At 40.8% G+C, this 27,935-nt stretch overlaps 1 protein-coding gene across 2 annotated transcripts in view; it reads right to left on the bottom strand.

Moving 5' to 3' along the window:
• ARHGAP10 (Rho GTPase activating protein 10) overlaps positions 1-27,935 on the bottom strand; it is a 249,936-nt gene that overhangs the window by 33,033 nt on the left and 188,968 nt on the right. For both annotated transcript variants that reach the window (XM_016206885.2, XM_087816505.1), the window contains exon 19: positions 8,659-8,809. In XM_016206885.2, coding sequence (XP_016062371.2) covers positions 8,659-8,809 — 151 coding nt within the window. The remainder of the gene's footprint in view (positions 1-8,658; positions 8,810-27,935) is intronic.

The following is a 27,935-nucleotide window of genomic DNA, read 5'->3' as shown; positions in this document are numbered from 1 at the left end:
GCTCTGCCTTCTCTTTCATGAAGACCATAAAAAAACTGTTTTAAATGGAAAAACTAAGAATCATTCTTAAACTTAAAACAAGAATAAGTCAACATATTATTTGAAATGCACAGAATACCTCCGACTTCGCGGCAGCGTTTGTGTTCTGCCCTCCGGCGGAGCCCAGACTCCGATGGGGCTGCCTGGCCGCAGCGGCCTCGTCACTAACCAGCGGGGAGACTGGCTGAGCTGCTGACCCTCTCCGCGCCTCAGCTTCCTGAACTTTATTCTAAAATAGGGATAATAACATACCTATAGAATTGTTACGATGACCTAATAAATATTGCTAAAAACAAAACCTGGTCTATACGGTGGCATATGCAACTGTTCATTATTACTCTCCAAATTCTGTGACCTGTTTTTACACTTCTTTCAATTTTAAGAAAGAGTCTATCTTTAAAATAACTAAGAAAAAACGCAACAGTCAGAGGCTTAAATAATCATTATTTCTATTCTGACCCAAAGAGAAAAATTAAATCATGACCATAACATTTGAAGCTCAAAAAAATCATGTGGCCGATTTTAAAGAATATCAGTACATGCAAAATGTCAGCCCAAGAATTCATTTTAATCAGCTGGAAGATCTGTCTGATCTAAGGGCGTCACTGGCCCCCTAACTCCGGCTCAGGGAAGGCGCACAGGAACCCACGCGAAGCAGAAGGAGCACTGAGGGAGCCGAGCTCCAGAGCCGCTGCCCAGGGCTCAGTCAAGGCCGCCAGGGACAGCACTTACAGGAGCAGCCTCCACAGTGCTCAGCCTCACAGCTGTTCTTTCTCCCCCACCGCTGGTGAGGACTGAGTAGGTAAAAATGAACTGGCCACAGGTTTGTTTTGTTATATTAACAGTCAACAGCACCCTTATTTCCTGGTAATTTTTATCAGAGTCCATAAGAGTTTTCTGAGTAATAGAAGTTGCTCGGAACTGGCCACGCTGAGATAATACCTTCCCCTTGGAGATTTCTGCTCGTCTTCCTGGCTACCAAAGAGAACGTTTCACATCAGTCACTCTTGACAGCCTTTAAAAATTCTATTTCATTCAGGATAAACAATACTTTGGTTGGTTTGAAAAGATGTTTCTTAGACAGCCTGGCTACCTCCTACGCCATAAGAGTTTCAAAGAGGGCTATAAAGAGAGTGACAGCTGCTTGAATTCAGAACTAGAAATTAAAATAAAAGCTATTAGAAGTGAAAAAAAACCCCACACCACAGGGAGACAAGCTTTAAAGAATTTCTCTCTCTTCTATAAATTCTAGTTACCTACCATGAACTTATTTTCACCACAGAAGCAGCTATGCATTTTATAAAGGCATTAAATACGCTTTTTCCCCCTCCAGAGAAAGGGGGAAATGTTCATCCCACACAGAAGCAGAGCGAAGATTATACAGGAAGTCTCATAAGAAGCCGCCTTGTGCTTTGTCACTAACGTTAGGGGGGCTGGTGTTCTGGAAGGTTTCTGGGGAAACGGCAGAGCAGGGGAGGTGGCTCACATGATGTATGGGGGCACACCACAACTCAATTCCAGCCCTGAAATTTCTGGCTGCCTGTTCCAACCCATTGATCTCAACATTGTAAAATTGAGTTAAGAAATAATCTGTCTACATGTACTGTCACTGATCGAAACCTGGTCTTAAACTCACTTCACAACGCAGTAATTCCATGTCAAGGAATCATAACATTGCAAGAGGTCTCGGCACTCAGAAAGTTATTACCCAAAGCCTACGTGTGAAGTGTCATGCAAAAAAAAAAAAAAAAGATGAGACTTGGATGAAGATTACCAAGATTAAAACAAAGATACGCTCGTGCCCGGGTACTTGGGTTGATTATAATTCTGTGTCAAGATGATGAGAAAGGTCTACAAGGACACATCAATTGCTGTAGCATGTGTCACTAAAAATTCATGTCAACAATGGTTTTAAAGTGGTTCTGCTCGTACCCAAGTGTCCTGATAACATTTTGGGGAGGGCAGGGTAGTTGCAATTCACTTACAAAAGCATGCTTTCATGACGGCAATTTCTAAAGATACTCTCTTGGGAACTGTGATTAGAGAGTGCGGAGCTGCCATGACCGCCAGCTACGCATCCTTGATCCTACTGAAATAAGCGGTACAGTGGTTGCCTCCCATGCTTTATAATGAACCTATGCGTCAATGTGAGGGATAGTAGGAGAAAAATTACCTCTACGCATTGTTCATGTTATGAGACTATTCTTTCTCTAAGAAGACATAACATTTAGTAATTCTTTAATATTTCTCTTTCCACTGACTTCCCATATATACTATTTATGCCAGTATATTTTACACCATTTTTACTAAACATTATTTTCCAAAGCAGTTATATACAGCAATATGTATTGAAAACACTAACAAAGTGAGACATTTCCTTCCTTTTAATGGAAAGATGGTCTAAATATTTGTTTTAGACCCTCAGGGCAAAAACTAAGTCATAAACACAAGGATAGATTTACCTATGAGCCTAAAATGTGGCTGATGACATCGTTTAGATCACCTGCCTTCATCTTCCACATCCAGTCAGTTACCAAGTCCCAACGACTTGCTTCAACCTCTCTCCCAGACACCCTTTTCCATTACCAGCGCTGGTTCATGCCAACATCAGCCCAAGTCTCCATGACTTAACCAGCCTCTTACCACAGCCTTCCTGATTCCCACAGACCAAGTCATCCCCCTCTGATCTGAGAGACTGAACCCCAGGATATGTTCCTCCTTAGGACAGAGGAAAACAATCATGTTTCACTGCACCTCAACAGCTGTATTTTCATGTTTTGCTGATAAGGCTCTGCATCCTAGTCGCGGTATCTACCATGGCTGCAGGACTACAATAACACATAGTCGACAGAAAGTGCTGCAGCCAGCACATCCGAGGCCCAGCCCAATGGCACCCAAGCCAGGCCCACTTTAAAACAGCATGAAGTCCTGCCAGTTGGCTTGCAAGATGACTTTGTTTTCAATTCGCTGTAAATCATATTTTTATGTTACCTAAATAAACTGCTCTATCATGTATAAAAAAAGATGGGCACAGAGTACATAATTACCCAAGAAGACACAAATAAAAAACTAGTCCTGTGAGTGCCTAGTTCCATTTAAAATTAGAGCCAGCAAAAAGAAAAGGAGAGCATCGTCAAAATTCAGATGATAATATTCTCTTTCACTTCCCAAAACTTCTTTTAAAAATTTTTTTCAGCCTTGAATGAAAAATAAAGGATAAATCTCATGGAGACTCATGAAGTTTCCTTGTAGTGGGGGAAATGACAACACACACAAGCCTCTCTGCACAGAAGCAGTAAGGGTATGAGTTTGGAGTGAGCGGGACAGAACAAAGATACAGCCTCCACTGGACTTCTGCGCAGCTGTTTCGCTACTGGCGCTACAGAAATGAAAACACAAAAAGATAACTTGACAATGAAATAAAAGCAACCTTTGGTTTTTCATCTTTTTAGCACTTGGCCTACCTCGTATTTTGATATTTCTCAACTGACTTAGCCAAGTCGACTCGGCTTTGAAGTTTGTGAGATGCTTCAATGCTATGTCATTCTGAACAATAAGGCTTCTACAAAAATACAGACAGACAAATATTTCAGTAAATATTTAACAGCTCCTCTACTTAAAGAAATCTAACTAGATACGGTGTCCTTTTCAGTTCATAATAATCCTCAACAAAGATCCATGAGCAAGTAACTAGAATTTTAAAGTCGTTCAATATCAGTACATTTATTATCATTTAATCATATATTACAAAGAAAAATAATGAGCACTGTATATGTAGTATGGCCAAATGTGCTAAAGCTAATTAAAGTCTTTATCAAAGTAAAGATACTAAGTGTCTTTAATTACACCGGCCATTTCTCAATTGGGAGTGCGGTGGGTTAAATATAACAAAATAAAAATCATGTCTAACAGCACAGTCTCCTATTTCATGCCAGTTGGATTCTCTGCATCCAGGCTCATGCTAAAGGGGTTGCTGAGTCTTTGCTAATAATGACTTTTTGATCTGTCTGATGTTAAACTGAAACCGAGTGTTTTCCAGGGCCGGCTGTTTGGTACATCACAGTTTCATACAGTTACATCATAGCAAAGATGAAGTGACATGCCACAGACCACTTCACTCAAATACCAAAACTGTGACCAAATCAGAGTGCTGCAGAAAATCTCCCGTTATCCATTCTAGTTCCCTGAATCCTGGCAGATAATCTACCTAATTTTTAAACAAAACTATGTGTCCTGGATTTTATTCAATCAAATTTACCTTATTCTACAGTGAGTAAATGGGGTGGAGTGGGGTGGCGAGAAAACGACATATTTGCATTTAAATTTTCTATCAGACTGATGTAAACTAAAACATCTGAAAAAATAACCAACCAAAGTTGGGTAAAATTCATACCTCAACCGCTGTCAATAAGAAAAAATACAACAAAAGACTCAACCTTTTGAAACCTTCAAGTAGAGGTGACATTAGATGACTCACGCTACAGAAAAAAAACCTTTAAGTCCTAGTGATAAGAATAGATTTTTTTTTTTGAAGGGGTAGAGTTTTCGACATGGTGAGTCATATTCAATATGTTTTTTAGTATCCTTTCCCTGAATGATTCCTTTCAAAAGCATATACAGCACTTCTCTTCACTTATTTCCCTTTTTTTAGAATATGCCAAACATACCTCTACTTTGTTCTCTCTGAAATAATTCTTTTTCGCACAATTTAACTAAAGCTTAGCTACAATTAATGGGGGTGGAGGTGGGGGTGGGGGTGGGATAAATAATAGTTTTTAATTGCTATCCTATGACCTCTAAGATAAAATAAAATCACTCCATGACCAAAATCATGGGATTTCCTGATTCTGACTTAAAAAAAAAAAAAATCTAAGGCTACAATCAAGATTTAATGTAAAATTATAAAATACAAAATGTAGAATGAAACATTATATAAATGGTGAACATAAAACACACTAAAGAGCTGAATATCTGACATTCGTCTTTTCCCTTACAATCAAATAATTTTTAAGAATTATTATATGACCTAAGAACTGTAGCAAGCCATCTTGAACATTCCATGAAAGATGTGCTGAATATCACTTCAACAATTTCTTACCCATTAATAATCACTTAGCAACCCAGAGATCAAAAGGCTAATATGCTATGTACATATTAATGTGACTGGATATTATGATTAAATTCCTAAAAACGCCAAAAAAGTAGATGTAATTCTAAGATAAAAGGCCTCACTTTGGTCATTTCCTTCATGAAATACAGTCAGTTCAGTTTTGAGCCAATGTACATATTATCATTGTCTTCTTGATTTTCCCCCTTTTACTTTTCAACATTTGCTTCTTTTACTCTTTCTTAACACTTCCACCTGAGAACAAGTGAGCTGTAAGAAAAGGTGCAATTCCAACCAGTCAGTTTCACTCCTTATTAGCAACTCTATTGAGAGAGTGAAAGTGAGAAAAAGAGAAATAAGAAGGTTAGCTGGGGTCGGAAGTTGAAACTAATGTCTAAAAGAAAGCTCTGACATTACAGGCTGATGTTAACAATTCATGCCCCTCCTCTGGAAAGCAGAGATCTGACTGTAAAACTAGTATTTGTTATCATACGAAATATGTCTTAAGCCCCCAGTAAAAATTAAACATTTATGGGCAAAAAATTTTCTGCAAAGCAAACAAAACCTACAATGTTTTGAAAAGGGAAGCCTTGTCAATAAATGATGCTGGGAAAATTGAAAAGCCACGTACAAAAGAATGACACTATAGACTGCTCTTTGTCACCATGTACAAAAATTAACTCAAAATGGATCAAAGACCTAAGTATAAGACCTGAAACAATAAATCACATAGAAGAGAACATAGGTACTAAATTCATGGACCTTGGTCTTAGAGAGGATTTTATGAAATTGACCTCAAAAGCAAGGAAAGTAAAGCAAAAATTAATGGATGGGACCGTATCAAACTAAAAAGCTTCTGCACAGAAAAAGAAACCTTCAACAAAACAAAAAGGCAACTAACTGAATGGGAGGAGATATTTGCAAACAACACCTGCGATAAAGGGTTAAAATCCAAAATATATAAAGCACCCATACAACTCAACAACAAAAAGATAAACAATCCAATTAAAAAATGGGCAGAGGACCTGAGCAGACACTTCTCCCAAGAGGACATACAGATACACAAAAAGATGCTCAACTTCAGCAGCTATTAGGGAAATGCAAATGAAAACGGCAATACCATACCATTTCACACCTGTTAGAGTGGCTGTGATCAACAAGACAAGTAATAACAAGTATTGGAGAGGTTATGAAGAAAAAGGAGCCCTCATTCACTGCTGGGGGAAATGTAAGTTGCTACAGTCACTGTGGAAAACAGTACAGAGATTCCTCAAAAAAGAAAGAATAGAGTTACCATATGACCCAGCAACCCCACTTCTGGGTATGTACCAGAAAAATTTGGAAACAATTATTCGTAAAGATATATGCACCCCCATGTTCGTCAGAGCGTTATTCACAGTGACCAAGACATAGAAACAACAGAAGTGTCCTTCAAGAGATAACTGGGTAAAGAAGATGTGGTGCATGCATACAATAGACTACTACTCAGCCATAAGAAAAGACGAAATACTGCCATCTGTGACAACATGGATGGATCTGGAGACTATCGTGCTGAATGAGATAAGTCAGACAGAAAAGGTCAACAACCATATGATTTCATTCATGTGTGAGATATAAAACTGAAAGCAACAAATGAACAAGTAAGACATACAAACAAAAACTCACAGACAATAGTATGGTGGTCACCAGAGGAGAAGAGGGGTAGGAGAGTGGTAAAGGGGATCAAATATATGGTGACGGAAGGAGATCTGACTTGGGGTGGTGCGCACACAATGCAATATACAGATGATGTATCATAGAATTATAGACTTGAAACCTATAATTTTATTAACCAATGTCACTCAAATATATTAAATTAAAAATTTTTTAAAGAAGAAAACAATCAGCCACAAACATTTTTTGAAATCTTTAAACTTTTAAAAGTAATTAAAAATCTTGAAAAAAACATCATAGCCTCCAGTGTTATTACAGGAAGCATTCTGCGTCCTCCCACAGACACCCCCAAGTCAGCTGAGTTAAAGACAGTGTCAGTTGCTTGCAGAGATCTTTGGACATTTGCATATATAACTGCTTATGATGAAGGTATTGCATTTGTTTTCATCTTCTATCCCTCCCTCCCTTTGACAATCATCTCACACTTCCAAAACAACATAACCTCCATAGCTTTAAAGAATAATAAATGAAAGATACAAAAGAAGAGTGTGAGAAGAGGAAGAAAAAAGAAGACTAATTTCAAAATCAGGAAACGTCCCCAACAGGAGTGAAGTCCCACCACAAAAGAGTGGCAGCTGCAGACGGGCATGCTGAAAATGCAGGTTTTGAGACTATGAGCATCTCCTTCTCCACGCCAATAACCACATGGATACAAATCAGCAATCGGTGTTCTCTATACCTGGCTCGCCGTCTTGTTCTGTAGGAGTTGGTGTTTAAAATTCAAATTTCCAGACTCTCTTAAAAACGAGGCCGTCTGCCTAGCCGGTGTGGCTCAGTGGCTGAGGGCTGTCCCATGAACCTGGGGGTCACGGTTCAATTCCCAGTCAGGGCCCATGCCCGGGTTTCTGGCTTGATTCCCAGTAGGGGGCGTGCAGGAGGCAGCCGATCGATGATTCTCTCTCATCACTGATGTTTCTCTCTCTCTCCCCTCTACCTTCCTCTCTCTGAAATCAATAAAAACATATATACTTTTTAAAAATCTAAGCAGTCTGGCAATACAGAGGCAACATGATCACGTGACAAGAATGAGCTGGAACGTTAGCCTAAGTAGGACATGAGAACTTCCATTTGCCAGAGTCCCATAGCAGCTCAGTTCACTCGGCCTGGCCCCTAAAAACAGACCAATTTTCCACCCCTGCTGTATGATCAGATACCTGCCCTTTGAGAAAGTTAGAAAAAACGGGGGCAAGTAAGGTGTGTGAGCCACGACCCCAGGGCAACGGTAAACTTGCCTCTAATCTAAATGCATTTAACATCCAACTCTATCTGCTCCTCTCATAAAAGATCTGCTTTAATTTTAGTTCCCCTTCCATTTGTCTCAGGGTTATGTAACCTCACAAGAGGTCACACAAGTCTCCCAAAAAAGAAATTTAAGCTGTCTTTTAAAAATATAAAAAGAACCATGCATAACAAAGACAAACACAAAACTGAAACTCACATTCGCTCCCTGACAAGAAACCGTTACCCTCCCTGTTAATCTCAAAAATTATAATCTTAAAGGAAAAAGAAATTAAAACACAAAGGATGGCCCTGGCCCGGTAGCTCAGTTGGTTAGAGCGTCGCGGGTACACCAAGGTTGTTGGGTTCGATCCCCAATCAGGGCACATACCGGAACCAACCAGTGAATGCATCAGTAAGTGGAACAACAAATTGATGTTTCTCTCTCTCTCTCTCAAAGAAAATCAATAAACACACATGCACACACAGAGAGAATAGAAAACCATGGCCTGCCCAGGGGACATATGATATGTCATATTCTCAACATGCTGTCCAGCAGAAAAATATAATGAACATCTTACCATCTTCCAGCTCCAGACAAAGATTATATACAGCCACCGGTCTCTTGGTCCTCTGGCCTTGTCTCTTTGATTGTCTTGGTGGAGCATTTGGAGGTGACGCTGACAGGGAGACTGACTCAGGGAATGTGGCATCAGGCAGGGTCCGAAAAATCTGCCATCAAAGCACAAAGAACGTCAGTTGTTTCCCCTGAACAGAAACCTGTGTATTCCAACAGTAGACCAGCCATCAAACAACATTTGATTTGGAGTTCATCCACAACAGGCTGGAGCCAAGAACCCAGTCCTTCAAATTTGGGGTATAAGTCTTAGTCTTTTATTTATTTCCTAACAGAAGATTTCTAAATAAAATTTCTCATTAAAATTAAGTCAAAGCAACATCAAATCATTATATTTCACAACAAATTCATTTCCAAACTAAATACTATAATTACCTTTACCAGGTGTAGACAATACCACAGCTCTTCACCCGTAAAGGAAGTAGCCAGGATAAATTATTAAAAACAAATATCCCATTAAATTTCACACAGGGTTATATTTATGCCAAAAAGCTTGTCTCGATTTTTTTTCAAACTACACAAACAAAAACAGACGACTGCAAATATTTTTTACATGTTTAAAAATAGCTGGTGCTTATGAAATTACCTTTCAGATTCCCACATACACCTTCCATAAACTGTTTGGTAGATTTTATCAATTCACTTGAATACCCTCCAGCTTCTCTTAATAATTTCCCCTCCACTTATGAAAGCTAGAGTATTAGCACCTTGATGATCTACAGTGTCATTCGCGTATCAGCAAAACAAAGCAATCTGTGCCATAAAGGGAAGTGTGTCACGCAGGTGATTTATAACAGAGCTTCCCTGTTACACAGACCTGAGTTCAGAGGCTTCCTGTCCCCAGCAACACTGGAGACCCTCCAGCCTTTAATGAAGTCATAAACTAAAATATTTAAAGGCAACTGCCTAACAGACCTGGCATCTCTAGAGGGCTGATGCTCCTTCGGTGGAAGCAAGAAACAGGAAGAAAGCCAGCTAGCGTTAAACAAAACATAAATATAAAACAATAACACGCACAGCGGAAAAGCCCCCGTTGCAAGGAAATTATTATATTTATGCATTTGAATAAAAACAGCCATGTGACCCGTGTATATGAATAAGGGTATCACATATGTGGATCACATTTAGTAAGAGACAACCATATTGAAGTTATAACCACAGAGTCTAAAAGTCCCCACCTAAAAACTATTATATATCAATGTAAACAAGCGTTTCACCAGCACATTTGCTTTATAGTACCATACTGCCCCCTCATGTGTAAACAGAATAAAAAAGGATTTAAACTGCTGTGGACAAATATTCGCTAGTGAAAATTTAATTTAGTGCTCTAACTGGTGACCTGCTGACACCGGATTTCCACAGAACCTGTGTTCCAATAGGGTACTCTGGCAAAGAGCACATTACTTATCTGTCTTTAAAAATCCTCTGCATTCTAGACTACTGGCCACAGCTGGATTTACTGCCGCCTGTCACTGCTCACATTAAAAAAGTCTGTGGAGTGGTGGGAACAGGAGACAAGTTAGGTTGAGAAGGGTAGGGTGAAGGTGAGAAGAAAAGATGGGAAAACTTAATTCTACTGAACAAAATAGCACCTGTGGATGACCGACATTTGGAATAGCTCCTTGACTTACTTAGGTTTGATCTTTGCAAATATAACAAATGAATGCCTCTTGGGTGTTACTGGACTAGGAACCCAAACAAAACAAAGAATCAAGGCACCCAAAGCTTAAATAAACAATGGAAACGCTTTATTGCAAGAACTGGCACTGCAGAGCTGAGAACCTTCCAAGCAGAACTTCTGGGAAGATCACACAGACTGGATGGTGCAAATCTTGACAATTCCTCCCCCTGTAATTCCTCCCCCCCACCCTCACCAACACCTCAGGGGATGAGAGTGGGCAGTGGGGCACCGGGGTGGTCCCAATGTGCAGAGTAAGACTACCAAGCACAACGGGGCCCAGAACTGTGACTCCTTCCTGCCATGTGTGACAACCTGGATGCACCTAGAGGGCACTATGTGAAGTAAGTCACACAGAGGAAGACTTTATGATCCACTAATATGTGGACTCTAAAGAAAACAAACCTCATATAAACTGGGAACAGACAGGTGGTTGTCAGAGGCAGGGGCTGGGGGAAGGGCAAAAACGGGTGAAGGTCATAGGTACATATTTCTTCTACTATAAGATAAATAAGTTACAGCATGGTGACTATAGTTAACAATACTAATGTACTGTATATTTGAAAGTTGCAAAGAAAGTAGGTCTTAAAGTTCTAATCAAGAAAAAAATATGTAACTATGTAAAGAGATGACTATTAACTAAACTCGTGGTGATCATTTTCAATATATACATGTATCACATAATTATGTTGTGTACCTAAAACTAATACAATATTATATGTGAATTACATCTCGATAAAATGGGGGTAAAAAAATTTTTTTTTAATCTGGGAATGGGGACTGGGTTTTGGAGGTTTTTTTTGTTTTGTTTTTCTTGGGTTTGCATTTTAAAACTCCCCAGGTGATTCTTTTGTGCAGCCACGAATGAGAGACGCCCATTTAGACAGTCATTCCACAGCATTCTATGCTTGTCTTGGACGGATCAAAGTCCAAAGCAAAACACCAGAAAAATTATTTCAGAAAAATTGGCACTGGACATATGCAATCAATTCCTTGGACCTTCCCAAGTCCAGACTAGACATAAAATGTTTCAAAGATTCTAAAGACCACACCGACACTCCCTCAAGAAACCCCGTTGTGTTAGCATGTCAAAGAGCTAACCTATCACCCAGGTTACTGGATAGCAAAGCAGAGATGCTAACTTGAGAAGGCACTATCCTGGCTTTTAAATCTTCCCAGCTATGGAAGCTTGAACATATTAAAACACTGCACCTCACTTTCTCATCTGTATAGCAAGGGCCATAAAACCTACATCTTGAATTATTTCAGGAATTAAATGAGATAATCTTTATAAAGTGTTTAGTACAGCACTTGGCACACAGTGACCAGAAATAAGTGATAGTTACTAGTATTTGTAATATGATCACATCCAGTAAATGATGATAATATAAATGGATGCCAATCTTCATTACTCAACTCAAACACCGTTTTGAGAAGGCACTAATTTGTTGAGATTTTAAATATTCCTCATACTCAGTGTTTAGTTATTCTAAATGTTGTTATTTTAAAGTGTTTGTGGGGGGAAAATTCATCAAGCAATGAGCCAAACTGAGGCAACAGAAGAGCATCTTTTCAAAATTCCCAAGTCACCTAGAATCATACAATTTTGTGTATTTATTTCTGCACTTCAACATTGACATTTTTTAGTTAAATTACTTCCTGTTTCACGGAATTCATTTAAAATTTAATGAATACCTACTAGGTTTTCTCTGAAGCACTTTAATATTTTCAGCAACCTTTGAGCTAAGTACTGTGCCTCACATTTTAAAATAAGACAAGCTCAAAGACCAAATCATTAGGCCAAGTCTCCACAGTTTGAAAATGGTAGAGTTAGTATCAGAGCTCTCAACTCTGATTCCAAAGCCCCTCTGATGCCAGTTTATAAAACAAACACAATTTAATTCTTAGGGAAAAAGAAAATCACCAACCACAACTGATCTATGCTTGTTTAGAAAGACTAAAACCAGAGAACATCATGTAGACTCACCACTACTGTGCTATGTCTTCCTAGATGTGTCAAGACTCTGCCTTGTCTGCATTAGCCTCTGCCCTAAATTCCTCTTTTTTTGTAAGCTACAAGACTATGGTTCCCTCTGAAAACCCAGAAATAACTTAAAAGGATAGTCTTTTTAAATGCAGAAGAAGAGGAAACAGTAAACTATTTACTTTAAAATGTTGACTTATTTTTTGATCTTTGGATTCTAGAAGCTAAAGTTTACCTTATTTTGTTCTATAGAGGCAAGGTGTGTGTCATACTTAAATATAACACCGACTGCCCAATCCTAGAAGCACTGCATGGGTGCAAACGCCTCTACCACTCGGGTCTCTTTCCAAACTCTTTCGACTCCCCAAACTTCCCCAGCATCCTGTCTCACATTACCTTTGTTCTAGGCCAGATGAACTCATCTTAACCAACACTAAGAATCAAGAGATCAAGTCTACTCAAAACTTATTTTTCACAGGGTAGAAAGTTCCTTCACCGCTCCTACATATTTACAACATAAAAACTCAAGCCAGACAATCCAATGACAAAAAACAAAACTCCGCACGTAGGCGTGTCGGGGAAGCAGGCGCTGACTCAGGTCTCCTCAGGGTGTGAGCACAAACACAAGTCTGGCACCACTGTTCAGAGTCACAGATTCCTCAGACTCAACAAACTGGATGCTAATGCCCACGGGACTCAGCCATACGCAGAAATACCACCCCAAGTCCTTCAGGCTCCGCTACCAGGGGCCACACGTGGAGATGGCTGGGCCACTTCTGCCAGAAATACTTTGCAGATAAGAGGAAACATGGATGCTCTGGAAATGTTGTTCTGTACTCCACTCAAACCTGCAACATTTGATTCAGCAGAATGAATAAATACTGTGGTTAAAGGGAATCAAAGCGGATGAGGTCATTTTTTTTTAAAAAGATGTTTTACAGAAGAGTTCACTGGTCTTTATTATGGTAAGAAGACAACCACTACTCTGCTTGTATATTCCTATCGTCTTGAATAATGATAGATGCAACCCCTGGGTACTTGCAATATGCCTGACATTTCGCCAAGTGTCTGACCTACAAAGATTTGAACCCAGATTTCCTGATTGCAGTGTGCGTGTCTTAGATGCCACACTCCCCTACCTCAGATATTACTCAGTCATATTACGCTCCATTCATAGACAAAAGTAGTATCTCCAGTCTTTCTAACACACATAACTAACTAAATGGCCAAATATTACTTTTGGCCCGTGTTTAGAACACATCACCTTGGAGCTGTATGACTCTGAGCTTGCTCGAAGGCAGCCTCAACTTCCATCCACACACAACTTCAGAGTTTAGACCCCATGTGAACGGTACAGAGAGCTCTGAAGACTCTCCAGCTGTCTGTCCCTGAATCAGCACTACCCCGTGACTAAATATGGGTCTTTTATAGAAAGCTTAACTAGAACTGATAATAGGGATTGACAGTAAAATACCAGTTGGGTTCGGGCTTGATGCTGGAAATATACTAAGTCTTCATGTTTATTCTGGTTCATTAAGACTCAGAATCCCAGAGCTGAAATTTATCCTAGTTATCACTTAAGCCAACCCCTTTATTTCACAGTTGAATAAACTGAGGTCCCTATGATTATAGATTTGCACATATTAGCACCACTAGTTAGTGGCTTTACTCCCAGGCCAAGGTCTCGATGCCAACTGCTGGTTCCCCTCTTGCTGGCTCTGACCCTTTCTAACAAACTATCCTTTATGCATATACTTTCTCATCAGGGGAAATTTTGCTCAATAGTTGAAATTCCTCAAAGTGCTTTCATATGCATTATCTGATACAAGCCTGGATACATACATCTGTGATAATGAAGCATGTTATAGGATCTTGTTCCACTGTGTCACAGGCAAAATAGAAGGGCCCAGGACACATTCCCAGCCCCATGGCCATTCATCCCATAGGTTCAGGTTTGACTGTGGTCCTGACTTTACCACAAGCTTTTTAAAAAACAACTTCAATTTTGGTTTAAAACAAAAACAAAAGGTGTACTTGTTGTAATTTCCAAAATTGGTAGACTTTCTGGTTTTCTTCTTCTTTCTAAGCTTTGAGCTTTAATTTCAGTAGACATTTCAGCTCCCTTTCCTAACTGTCAATGGGTTAAACCACATTGCCTTCTGTGGCACTCTATGCACTAGAGCAAGGGTGGGGAACCTTTTTTCTGCCAAGGGCCATTTGGATATTTATATCATCATTCTTGGGCCATACAAAATTGTAAACTTAAAAATTAGCTATGAAAAAAGCTCCTAGATTTATTGAATTTCGAGTCCCGCCTGTGGTTGCCTTGACAGGGCCAGACCAAATGATTTCGCAAAGCCGGACATTTCCCACCCCTGCCCTAGAGTAACACACCTGAATTTGGTGTTTCACTTCAAGATTTCAGTAAATGACAACTTATCAACCAGACTTTATAAAATTAAAACTACCCCAGCACTACCTACCCCAAACCATGAGCATTTCCAATGGTGTTAACTGTGGGTGGAACTAGTGTCTGGGTGCCAGGTTTTTCTAGTATTCAATAAAACCAACAGAGGAATAGTGATGATAATAAATAACTTTGATAATATGTTGGGAACCCAATGGTATGAAAGAAATTTTCTACTACTCACTAAATAACTTCTCCCCAATCTACATAAGGCTGCATCGCTCTTACATTCATGGGGTGAACCTATAACCCCAATTATAAAATGCTGTTTTCTGGTTTGCAAACCTTTAAAAACACTTGGATGCCGTTTTATCAATTTGCACCTGCAAATGCTTGGAAAATGCACCATACACTTTGCGAAGTCCGAAGAAAACACTCGCCCAAACATAACTGTGACTTGGACTTTCATAACCCAAATATCTACAAGCGTTCTTCACTGAACAAAGAGCTGATGCCGGGCTAGAATTGTTTTCAATCAATATGTCCTTTGCTTACAAGCAAACAAATCCTGCATTTCAGCAATAAAAGCCTAGAATAACATTAAAGGAATATAGATGCTCTATGTCAACTGGAAGGCCTACTCCAGACGTGATACTCGTTTGTTTTTTCTGTTCTTCATCCTTCAGTTTGGATGTACAACTTTTTCCAAGGTTATTCTTCTCCCTTCTTTCTAGGACCTTCAGGTCTCCCTTAGAAGTCACTTGGTCCTATACCATTTGCGGCGCCCAAAGGCTGGGGACTCACAAAGGGAGGCCTCCATCGCCCAGGGCTAGCTCCAGCCGTGACAAAAAGCAGGACCCCGCCTCCAAGCTAACTATGAAAGTTTAAACGGAGCATAAGTACACACGTTTAAAACTGAGTCATCATCTTTGGAATTCCCAAGGTGAACGACATTTTTCTTTTGGAAAACAAGTAATGACCCGATCCCCTAGTCCTTTGGGTAGGCTGGAATGACCGTTTTCCTAGAAAGAAAAGCACGGACCTATTAATTCTCCAAAAGGATGTGTGTGAGTTTTAATCACGGTGAAGAAAACATCTTCTGAAGGCATGTATATAATTATATTTATCAGAATCATCTGAAACCTTTTCCATGTATATATGCCCCAAGCATGGCCAAATACTTAAGAAAGAACGCAACATTCCCTTTTTTAATTCACTTAGCTCTCACAAAAATAATATGCCTAAAGCAAATGTTTTGGAGGCGGCCAATGTGGTACTTTACGAGAAGCTACATAGATGCAGGGGGCATTATCTGCCTTCATGTTTAATCTCTGCTCCTAAAATTTATAGGAAGAGTTTGATTTACACTTTTTATTGACCACCTTTTTCCCCCCCACATTATAATTTATTCATGTTACAAATGTGAAAACCAATACACTTATATTCCTTGTAAAAATTCTGATAAACACTAAAAAAGCTCTTTAAAGAAGGAACCACCCTGGCTGGTTTGGCTCAGTGGTTAGAGCACGGGCCAGTGGACTGAAGGGTCCCAAGTTCAATTCCAGCCAAGGGCACAGACCTCGGGTGCAGATTTGATCCCTGGCCCCCATCGGGGCACGTGCAGGAGGCAACCGATCAATGTGTCTCTCTCACAATGATGTTCATTTCTCTCGCTCTCGCTCGCTCTCCCCCCTTCCACTCTCTCTGAAAAGCAATGGAAAAAATACCCTCTAGGGTGAGGGTTAAAAAAAAAAAAAAAGATGTCTTGAAAGGTTAGTGGTTAGATTCTTGGATTACACGTCAGTGTGGACCTTGCTGACTCGCAGGCAGAGTAGCTGTGTCTGAAGTGCCAAAGTTAGGTTTTCCTTCAATGGGTCCCACTTCTCTGGGACCAGCGCTGACCCCTATTTCCAACGTGATGAATGGTGCAGCCTCTACACGTTTAAAAAGCAGCGGCAGGACTGCATGAGAAATGTGTGCTTCCACAACAGCCATGGAAAACAGCCAGGTGGTGGCCTCAAAGTCGACGGTGACGCCACCACCATCTGTCACGACTGGTAAACTGACGGCATCTTAGACAGGATTAACAGGCACTGAGTACACCTGCAACGAAGGTGACGCTAACCCCGACTGCGATCCTCACTGGCTGGGCCACACTGGGCACTGCATTCCGTCCTGCGGTAAGAGCAACAGAAGTGTCCCCAGAGGAGTGTGAAAATGCTAGTCTCTAGTCCCGCACACCAGCAAGCACTTCTCCAACACCAACTGGGTGTCCTACGGTTCAACACAATTCTGATACTCTCTACCTGGAGGTAGCACCAGGTCCCGTCGGTTAAGGGCTCAGTCCCCACAAGACTGCTCCTGCTTCAGGTGCCAGTCACAAACCCAAGTTGTCACCTGTGCCTCTGATCACCTGGCTGCAAATGAGAGGTTCCCACAACCCCCTCCTTGGGTCCAATTAACCTGCCAGAGCAGCTCACATGACTCAGGAAAGCCAGTTACTCACTAGATTTCTGGTTTATTACAAAGGATATTAAAGAATATGAGCGAACAAGCCTGATGAAGAGATATATGGAGTGAGCTTCTGTCCTTGTGGAGTTCGGGGACTGGCACAGTGGCACTTGGAAGCCTTCTGGTTCCCCAACCTGGAAGCTCTCCAAACCCTGTCCTTTTGGGTGTTTACGGAGGCTTCATTACATAGGCATGATTGATTAAATCATTATTGGCCATTGGCGACTGATTCAACCTCCAGCCCCTTCCTCCTCCCCCGAAATTTCCAACCTTCTATTCAGGGTTGGTTTCCCGGGCAACCAGCCGCCATCCTTTGGTGCTTTCCAAAAGCTCTCTCATTAACATAACCCCAGTTGTGGTGGAAAGGAGCTTGTCATGAATAAGACGACACCCATTTCACCCTTATGGATCTGAAGTGTTTCCAGGCACCGAAGACAAGAGATCAAATACAGCAAAGATGCTCCCACTGCTCTTACTGCTGAGAAAATCACAAAGATACTGGGAGCTGGGAGCCAGGAACTGTGGATGAAGGACCAAATATATATTTCTTATTGTAAATCACATCAGAGTATGATCTGGACTGTGAGAAATTCAAAATAAAGTCATACAACAAAAGGACCAGAAGAGAAATCCAACAGGTCACGGTACCAATTCTCAGGTTCTAAACACACTATCACGTGGAAGAGGGAGTCACCTGGTATGGGCCCCAGAGGTTAAAACCAGGGCTAACGGGTTGAGAATTTTAGAAGGCATATGTCAGCTGAATATGAGGGGGGAAACCTGAACTGGTGAAGTTACATAACTCTTGGGCAGGTTAATTTGAGAGATGAGTTCCAAGTCCTCAAAGATTTACACGGTGCGACTGGAGGCTTTCCGAAAGATGTCCAGGGCTGGGTGCAGGGCTTGGCTGGGCTGACTCGTGAATCTATGAGAGAAACTATATATGTAGCCCCAAAAGAGAGCCTCATTCACCAAACCACCTGAGCCCAGTGATTCACTCCTCTCAATACAGAAGCAAGCCTGTCAAGCTGACTTGCCCCCCTTTTCTGCAGGACAGGGTACCCTTTCCCCACCTCCTGATAACTGTGCCCTGCTGAGACCTGAGCCTTCTCCTTTCTCTGCTTCCAGTTGGCCATACTCTGGGTTCTGATTACATTTCTGCTGCGTGGTTAACATGTCACCAGGATGGCCCTGACTGTGTAGGGAGTAATCTTGAGAATTTCAACACTCCTTTTATTCTGGTTTTCTCTTTCCAAAAAAAAAGAATGTGTCAGATATTAGCATGTATGTGGAAAGGCATTGTAAACTTACCATTTCATAAATACAATCATTAAAAGTAAAGTCATCCTTCTCTGACTCCCGAAACACTAACCTCATCATTCCTTCAGAGGTTTCTGTCCAAGAGCAGGGTGATTAGCCTCCTTGGCGTTGGCTGAGAGCCACAGCACCTACAGGCATGTTAACCTTATTTTCCTATATCCTATTATGCAAAAATATGTAAATAAAAAAAACTATACAGGTACTTTAGCAGTACTGAGTCTGTGCCAAACAAGGCCAGAGAGCCCCACTGGTAAGTCATGCCTGTATGTTGGGGAGAAGGTTCAAGAGGAGGGCAGGGCAAGTGGAGATCTGAGCCAGGTGGCTGAACCTCTAAAATCGCGGTCAAAGTGGGGAGGCTAATTAGAGAAGATAATCACCTGCATACCCTGCACAGTATTTTCATTTTTAGACATTTTATTGCGTGAAACAAAGTGCAGATAACATGTTGTTCTTTTGATACATAACCTTTAAAAGCATTCCCTTTTCCACCTAAAACACTGCCCTGGAAAGCCAATAGGGAAAGAGAATTCATTAAACAAAATTTCCTTTTCAGTGACACAGTGGGACATCCCCTCTATTCACCGCTGCGTAATGGGCCTCTCCAAAGCCTGGTGGTCTCGAACCACTACCATTTTATTATGCTCATAATTTTCTGGCTCAGCAACCTGGGCTGGCACAGCAGGAAGGAGCAGTCTCAGCTGGGGTCTGTCATATGGCTGGAGGTGGCTGGGCCTGGAGCCATAGGTCTGAGCTCAGTGTTGGTTGTCGGCTGTGTTCCTGTTTTGTCCGCTGGGGTCTGGGAAGCCCAAGCTATTCTTCCACACGTGCGATGCGGGCATGGGAAGGCTGAACAGCCAGGACAGGCTGAGTTCAGCAATCCTCCCCCCTGCCAGCCTCTCCACGTGGCCTGTGGGCTTCCTCACTCTCACGGTGGGTGGACCCTTCCAAGGCAGCTGATGTCCCCCAGAGGAGTGTTCCAAGGGGAAGGAAGTGAAAGCTATCAGTCTCTTCAAGCCATAATTAAGAGTCACTCCTGCCATCGTCTAACGAGCAAAGCAATTTCAGGGTCCACCAAGATTTAAAGAAAGGAGACACGGTCTTGTATCTCTGTGGGAGGAGATAGCCATCGGCAATCTGCCACAAAGAGGCACGTTTATTTCATTTCTTCAACTCATATACTGTGTATAACCAGACGATAGTTTGGATAGGAGCAAAATACCATTCCCAAAGCAACTTCAAGACATCAGCGCTTCCCAAGAAATATAATGTGCTAAACAGGTCACACAAACAAATACTTCTCTCGCCACTGCTTCAGGTTTTTGTCACTGAAGGTGCAGATGGCCAGATGAGGGCTCCATACATCAGAAACAAAGGGCATGGAAGGATGCGCGGAGCTCAAAGTCAAAACTAATCAGACTCACTGATAAAAGTGTCTTCAAACTGAAACTTTCAGGGGATCTCTCTAGCAATTTCCAGTTTTGTCCAACAGATCAGCCAAGTTGACGGATATTTTTACCCTCTTAGATGCGGAACTAGAGTACTTATTATTGAAATGTAAATTTAAGTATGTGGTAGTAATTGTTTTTTTAAGTTAAAGAAGAAAACTATATATGAGCCCTCATGAAAACAACGTTGATGATATTGACACAAAATATTGGAAAAATACGGAGTCCGCCGCCCAGCGAGGTAATCACTGTCAATAATTCTATTGATTCCGTCTAAGAAAATTCTAAAAGTTGCCTATGCGTTTGCCTGCATATATGTATAATTTCATACATATAAAATATGTACATATTTTATCACACAAAGGATCCTAATAAAGATTCAGTTTCATACCTCAATTTTTAATTACCCATTCCAATATTCACTGAATGCCTACTATGAGACATGCAGCGTCCTGGACACTAGAAAGGAGTAAGAGCAGTTAGTATCAGGGTTTACCATTCCACCTCACTCTTTTCAATAGGCTACCAAATGTGTCTTCTCATGGTAATCACATAATTTATTTAACCTCCCTCCCTACCACTGAAGGGAGCAGTTTCCAGTTTTTATGTTGACAGACATATGTGGCAGTGAACCTGCTCTTCATTTTTGCAAAATTTTGAAACATCTGTACTTTGTAGTAAAGATTACCTTCAAAGCAGAAGTGCATTTAAGCTTTGCTGACACTGCCAAACTGTCTGCAAAAGGCTGCTCCAATCACACCCCCACCAGCGGTGTCCAAGACCACTTATTTCTTCCTCTCAAGGTGACTCCTCTCGCATGCCTCAGCTTTCTTCAAATATGTGTTCTTCATCTCTTGATTTAGGCTTAGACTCAGCTGATTTAGGGCCTCTTCTTCCACTGTATTATCCAATCCTGGTTGTATATGAGCAAACTATAGAATCTGCTGATTACTTTCAATCCTTCATCCCAGTGAGTTCTTTTAGTATCTATTGGTTCTTCACTCTGTTCTCTTGGGTTATCTATGTTAGACAATCACCTAAGTATCGCAAAATCTTCTCCTTCCAGTTTTCATATCATTTCTCTCCTTCCTTGACTAGTAATTCTAGGACGATAATTCGTAATAGTGAGCTGAGTCACAATTTCAGCATTTTAAGCATTTCAACAATTAAACAGCGTACTAATGTAAGGGTTAAAATATTTTAAAAATCATTTTAAGGAAGCATCCACAACTTCTGCTTTATTAAAGTGCTGTATTAGGAATTATGTAAACTTTGCCAGGTGCTTTTGGGCATCTCCTGAAAGATTTTCTCTTTTGACTTAATAATATGCTACATTATATTCATGTATTTCCTAATGTTGAGTCACCCTTATATTCCAGGGATGAACTCAGCTTAGGTTGAAATGTTATACTGTTCAAAGTACCGCTGTTATTTGCTGATGTATTATTTAAGATCTCTGCATAAAATTCTTAAGTAAAATTGATCTACAACTTTGCCTCTGCCAGGGTTTGGCATTAGTGCCCTACTGGAGTCATAAAAAGAACCTGGAGTTTTTCTGTACCCTGCTATGGACCAGTCTAAAAACTGACAAATGTAACTGTTTCTTCCAAGTTTAAAAAAATTCACCTGTGAAAATATCTGAGCCTGGTGGTTTTTTTGGGAAATGGATGACAGCTCTTTTAAAAGTTTCTCCATTTCTTTCATTATCATTAGTTCACTAATTTCATTCAGGTTTTCAAAATTCTCTGCATTGTATATCTATGGATTATTTCCACATTTGTTTCTATTTATATATGTGAGCCTTCTCACCCATCCCTTTTTTCCTTAAATAGCCTGACCAAGGAAATTTATTTTATTTTATGCTCCCCAATCCACCAAAAACATAAGAGGTATTTATAAAAAGCACCATTTTTCCCTCTTTTCTAATTAATTAATTTCACATTTTGTATTTTTGGCCTATCCTTTCATAATATGCATGTTTTCATAATATTTTTATAGGAAGTATTTCTATTTTGATCCATGAATCATGAAAGCCTCAAAATTTCCTGATAACCAGAAAGTTTTATTTTGCTTTTATTATTATCACTGTTGTTAATTTCTAGACTTAGAGTATTATGGATCAGAGAAAGTGGTCTGTATTATTTCTGCAGCTTGCAATTTGGAATTTTTCTTTGTGGCCAAAAATAGATACTCAATACTTATAAACATTGCTTCACTGTCTTCTGAGCTGCTGTAAGAAAACATGCGGCTACCAGATGTATTCTCCCAGTAGAGTTTTTATTTTTCCTCAAAAATCCAATAACTGAACCACTGTATGTCTCTGTATGGATAATTCTGAATACCTTAAAATTCAGAATGGCTATTTCCTGAAATTCAGTCATCATTTTGATCAGATTAAGGTCTCACTATAATCCAGAGAAAAAGGTCTGTGTTTTATCATTACAATTGTTTGTTCAATGCACTTGGTTTGGTGTTCCCATGACAACAATGTCTTGAGATGGGTCATCTTTGCCCTCCATGTCTACTGTTTTCTCTGACTTCTTTTATCTGTCTTTTTTGTCCACTGAATGTGACTGTTTCATCAAATCATGCTGATTTGTTTTTCAACTTTTGATTCTACTCATTTCCATTTTTAATCTGCTCATTTGTTTGGAAACATTGTTTTAGGTACCAGTCTGTTTTCGTAGTTCAGCAAGCACCTTTTAAAAAATCCTCTTTAATCACTTTAGTTTTGAACTCCCATTTTACTGATCAAATATTTAGTTCTTCTATGGAGATAAATTTTAGTAAGTTCATTTATTCTCTTCCTTAGATCAGTTTTCCATCCAAGATAGATTCTTCATCTACAGTTTACATTTTTCTCCTCCTGTTACAACTCACTCACATAGACAACACACTGGGTTATTCTGGGTGGGTTGACTTCAATTCTACTAATGTCTTCAATGGGCAGCTTTGTTCACTACACTATGGGTGACATCTTGACTCTCTTCCCATGCTTTAGATGTCTGTTTTCTGCTATGCACTACAGTGTTCCCTGCACGGTATTCTGCGAAACTAAATTCATCTGTTAGGGCTGCTACAACAGAACACCATAGACTAGGTGCTTAAACAACAGATACCTATTTTCTCACAGTTCTGAAAGATGTAAGTCCAAGATCAAGGCGATGGCAGGGTTGGCCTTTCTTCTTGGATTGCAGATGCCACACTTCTCGCCATGTCCTCACACGGCCTATCCTCTGTCCATGTATATCCCTGGTGTCTTTTTTCTTTTCTTACAAAGACATCAGTCCTACTGGACTAGGACCCCCATCCTTACGGCCTGGTAGAACTTTAATTACCCTCTTAGAGACCCATCTCCAAACAGAATCACACTGGGCACTAGGGCTTCACCTTATGGGTTTTGAGGAAACACAATTCATTCCACAACCAAATGGTTTGGGGGGACCAAGGATGCCGCCAGGGCTCTCCGAGCCTGGTCTCTGACCTCATCTCTGTGCTTTTGCCAAAATGCCGCGTCTGCGTTGTCACCTCCCGCCTGGGCTGTGCACCGTCCCAGCAGAGGCCCCGGCCCTTCAGCCCCCGCCATGAGCCTCTGCCCTCGGCGGCCCAGTCAGCAGCCACTTCCCATCATTCTCGAGGCAGAAGGCGGACCACGGGGAGGGCAACTTCTAGGGGCTCCAGCTGGGAGTTATCAAGGTAGGAAAGGACACACACCCCAAGGGCTCATTTTTCCCATTTTCCTATCCCACAAAAGCTCTTTTTCTTAACTCAGTTTCAGTTTTCATGCTTTCTTTTTGACCCCTTTCTTGCTGGAGATCAGTGACCCTGGGGTGTCCGAGAGGGAGTCACCCCTGCCATTCTCTTTCCTCTAGCACGAGAGCAGGGTGGTCAGGAGGAGCTTCTACCTTGGTGGAAGTTTCCAGTCTTTACCCAAGGCTGCCAAACCACCCCCTCACCTCCTCCGCCGGGGGACCCCTGAAGACGGCACATGCGCCTGTGCCATCTGGCGCTGGGGAAGGTCAGTCAGCAGCAAACTGGAAATGGCCTGGGCCCACTTTCAGAAACGTCACTGGCTCATCTCTCGCCTTTTCCTCCATTGACTGATACCAAGCTTTTGGTTTTGTTTTTTCTCCTTTAACCTAGTTTGGGTTTATACTGTAAGATTTTGAGATCTGCCCTTGTCATCTGAATGCATGTATTTGAGATATCTGTTTTAGATCATAAAAGGACAATAAATAATACTGGTAAATACACAAGTAAAAAGTAACACATGTGGACACCTGTAACTTGATAAACTTCCCTCCGTCCCTCCCTCCCTCCCTCTCCACATGTGTAAATGGGCCACATATTTTTATAAAGTTACTTCAATATCACTAAGTTTATTTCACCAAAGCAGAGGTTCCTCACAGGTCTCTTGTAGGCTTCAGTATTAGTATATGCCCTAAAGTCAATTGTAAATATGCATTTGTGTACTTTTTCAGAAAGTAAACTGTTATCTTTCAAATTCTCAAAGGGGTTTGAAACATAAAAAGCTGGTTAAGAATCACTGATCTAGAAGGAGGGCGGGTACAGATTAACCAAAGAACTAATAGGCATATATGAACAGCCCATGGACACAGACAATGGACAGGCGGGGGGCCTGGGGTGGGGTGGGAGATGGGTGAAAGGGGGTGTGGGGGTAAATGGAGGACACCTGTAATACTCTCAACAATAAAAAAGTAAAAAAAATAAATCTTTTATTTTGTTCATCAAAAAAAGAATCACTGATCCAGAGTAATGAACAGGGAAGCTGCCAAGAATGGGAAACAAGGAAGAATCGGAAACAATTTACAACAGTTTGGACTCCCCTGAATAATAAAGTCAAGTAAAAAGTTTTAAGTTACATGGAATTTGGATACAGCCACAGCAGACTTCCAAAGAAGTTCAACTGCAGATGTGTTGGTGGCCCTGAGCCCTGGAGGAACACAGTCCTGCAGGAATCACAGGAATAAAATAAGCACAAGAAACAATTATCACTCCAAGAATCTTTCCACATCAATCCATCAGTAAGCACAGCTCCCTCTGAGCTCTTTAGCACAGAAAGCGCAAATGACCTAATTCCTTCATTAAATTCTGAAAATGGTGACTAATCCTTTTAGTGGTCATTTCCCCTATTTGCATCTAAACAGAAATGACATTCTAGAGAAATCAAGTGTTTGAAGTCTTCCTTGGAGAAACAATGTCTCCTCTTTTACTTACAGCTGAGGTAGAGAAAGAAAAACAATCATCTAAAAAAAAAAGGCAGAGACTATAAATGAATTCCATTTTCAATATACAAAAAAAGCAAAACTGATTCAGCAACGAATGAAAAGAGAACAGGAGGTTAATACTGAGAATAATACACCAGAGAGTACAATCCAGATTTTGTGTGTGTTTCAGATGTGCACTGTTTCTCTATAGGAATATATCTAGAACTACTACCATTTACAGAGGATTATAAATCTTCCCCAAAGTCTATGAATCCAGCCACATTAGAGATCTGGTTTGGCACAATCGACAGTCTGCAGCCCATGTGCACTGTCGTAATTAAGTAATGCTGATGACAAACACCACACCAGCTGTGCAATGATTAATAACAACTTCCTTGTGCACACAACCAGGCACTGGCATGTGTGGCTCCACAGACTCTGTGAAGCTCATGACTTGATGAAATCAAATACAGAAATTTCCTTTCTTGCTCCCACACATTCCAACAGAGACGTACATAAGCACTTTGGTGCAATTTAAACTTGGAACTGTTCATGTAGTAATATTGACTGAAACACTATGCATCATTTAAGCTTTAAAAAAAAATACGGTCTTGTTTTTCTTGGGACAGTAGGAAGACCACAAGAAACTTTCTAACTGTGTGGCTTAACTGCCTGAAACCCTTTTTGGAACAAGTCAGGCTGTAAATGAATACAGCAAGCTGCGTGACCTTGGGGAAGTTCGTATCAAGATGCCGTCTCCCGCATTATCCATAAACTGCAGGCAAACCAGTACTCGCCACCCTCTCAGCACTGGCTGGGTGATTCACGGTCAGCATGAACTAGAGCTGGCTGGTGTCTGGGAGCCCGGGCGCTCAGGGAGCCCTAGGGCCTGACCTCCTCCCCAAGCAGCCTGCAATGCGCAGGAACAGGGATCTTCCACTTTATAACTACATCCATTCTAGCCCCTGCAGGCCTAGCTCGCTGCTGTGAAAGGAACAGGTAAGAATCTCCTGAAGAAACAACTAAGTTGATTCACAAAGGGATGCCCCATAAGTGCATTTAAGTCTTTCAGGTGCAGAGCTGGTCTTAACCTGGCTTTGGACAAAGAAAGCCAATGGCTTCTTATGGGCTGAAACTCTAATATACAATCTTCAGACCATGTTATGAGATTTCTGCTGGGTCAGAGCCAGTTGCAGTGTTGTCTTTCTCACTAAAAAGTGAACTTCTCAAAAGCAATATCCGCTTTTTCTCTTAATCTTTTGTGCCTGTCCATGTAGCACAAGGCATGGAGGAGCAGCTTAATAAACATTTGTTGACTGAATTAAGAATTGCGCTGAAAAAAGGGCGCCAAAGCCAAATATCAGATCACTTAACTTTTATCAGGAATAACTTCAGATTTTATACACACACACACACACACACACAAGCAAAAATAATATAATGAACTCCTATGTACACATCACATAGCTATATCAATCACCAACCCATGACCAATCTGAGTTCATCCACATTTCCAGGTTATATGGAAGCAGATTCCAAAGTATTGTGGACGAAAAGGGGCCACATGCTAACCCTGACAAGCTCAGGGAAGGCCTGCATGGCGGCCTTGCAAATTCAGAAAACTAAAGTAACCACAAGGATGGTCTGAAATTAAAACTTTTTAACTAAAAGCTGTCTGTGTCGGGTAGTCACGTACTAAGGGAGCATTTTTCCCCAACAAAGGTTAATTTTCACCTTAACTAAGCCTGTTGTCTTTTTGCATCTGAGATAACATATCATTGGAATGTCAAAGTAATTTTCCTTTTTCCAGACCCCTCAATGCAAAGGCACCACTCTGTGGAGGCCACAAATCCCCTCATTGTTATTGAGTTAATTGTTGACTGTTAACTATCCTGCACCCACCTAAGTAAAAGAAGTGTGTCCATCATTTTACTTTTGATCCAATCCCAGAGGTTTCCCCGCTTTGCTTTCTCCCGCCTCCCTAATCTCTATCACCAGTGGATTTCCTGTAACCCACTTACGCCTCCCCCTCTGATTGTAATCTATAAAGCAAGGTGCAAAACTGCCCTTCTTGGGAGCATTATCTCAATCCGTTGAGGTATTGGCTTCCTGGGAATTGCTGACAGTTTGGCTCAAATAAACTCACAAAAATTCTTCACAGGTTTGAATGATTTCTTACGTTAACAGTACAGTTCTTTAGGAAGCTTTAAGTGATTAGGTTTTACTCTGCTCTAAAATTCTAGGTACTTGTAAAGCAGGTCTTGGAACAATGCTTCATTCAATATCGCTTCATGATCTCATTGATGAGATGCTGTAAGGACTTCACTGTGTCTATTAGCCTAGTGTAAAACTCCTGTCGTCTGCGTCACTGTGCTTAAAGTCACAGACCCTACTGACTACGTTAAGGTTAAGTGAAGACTCACTGCATCTCTTTGGTAACAAGACACGCAACACTGCATAAAGACTGGCCGAGCTCATGGCTACCTGATCAAGACAAGACCTGGGACACAAACACAGGTAAAAATCAAACTCTTCCCCTAACTCGCTATGTATTAGGGGCTACTTTTAGTATGACCAGCTCAGATACTAAAATTGAAGAGAAACAATAATTCTATAGCTATCTACATGAGAAGAAATGATGACCTTGA

Source organism: Miniopterus natalensis, chromosome 4 (assembly GCF_054644295.1).
Source record: "Miniopterus natalensis isolate mMinNat1 chromosome 4, mMinNat1.hap1, whole genome shotgun sequence".
NCBI lineage: Eukaryota > Metazoa > Chordata > Mammalia > Chiroptera > Miniopteridae > Miniopterus > Miniopterus natalensis.
The sequence above is the reverse complement of the archived record's forward strand: the minus strand, read 5'-3'. Positions and strand labels throughout refer to the sequence as shown.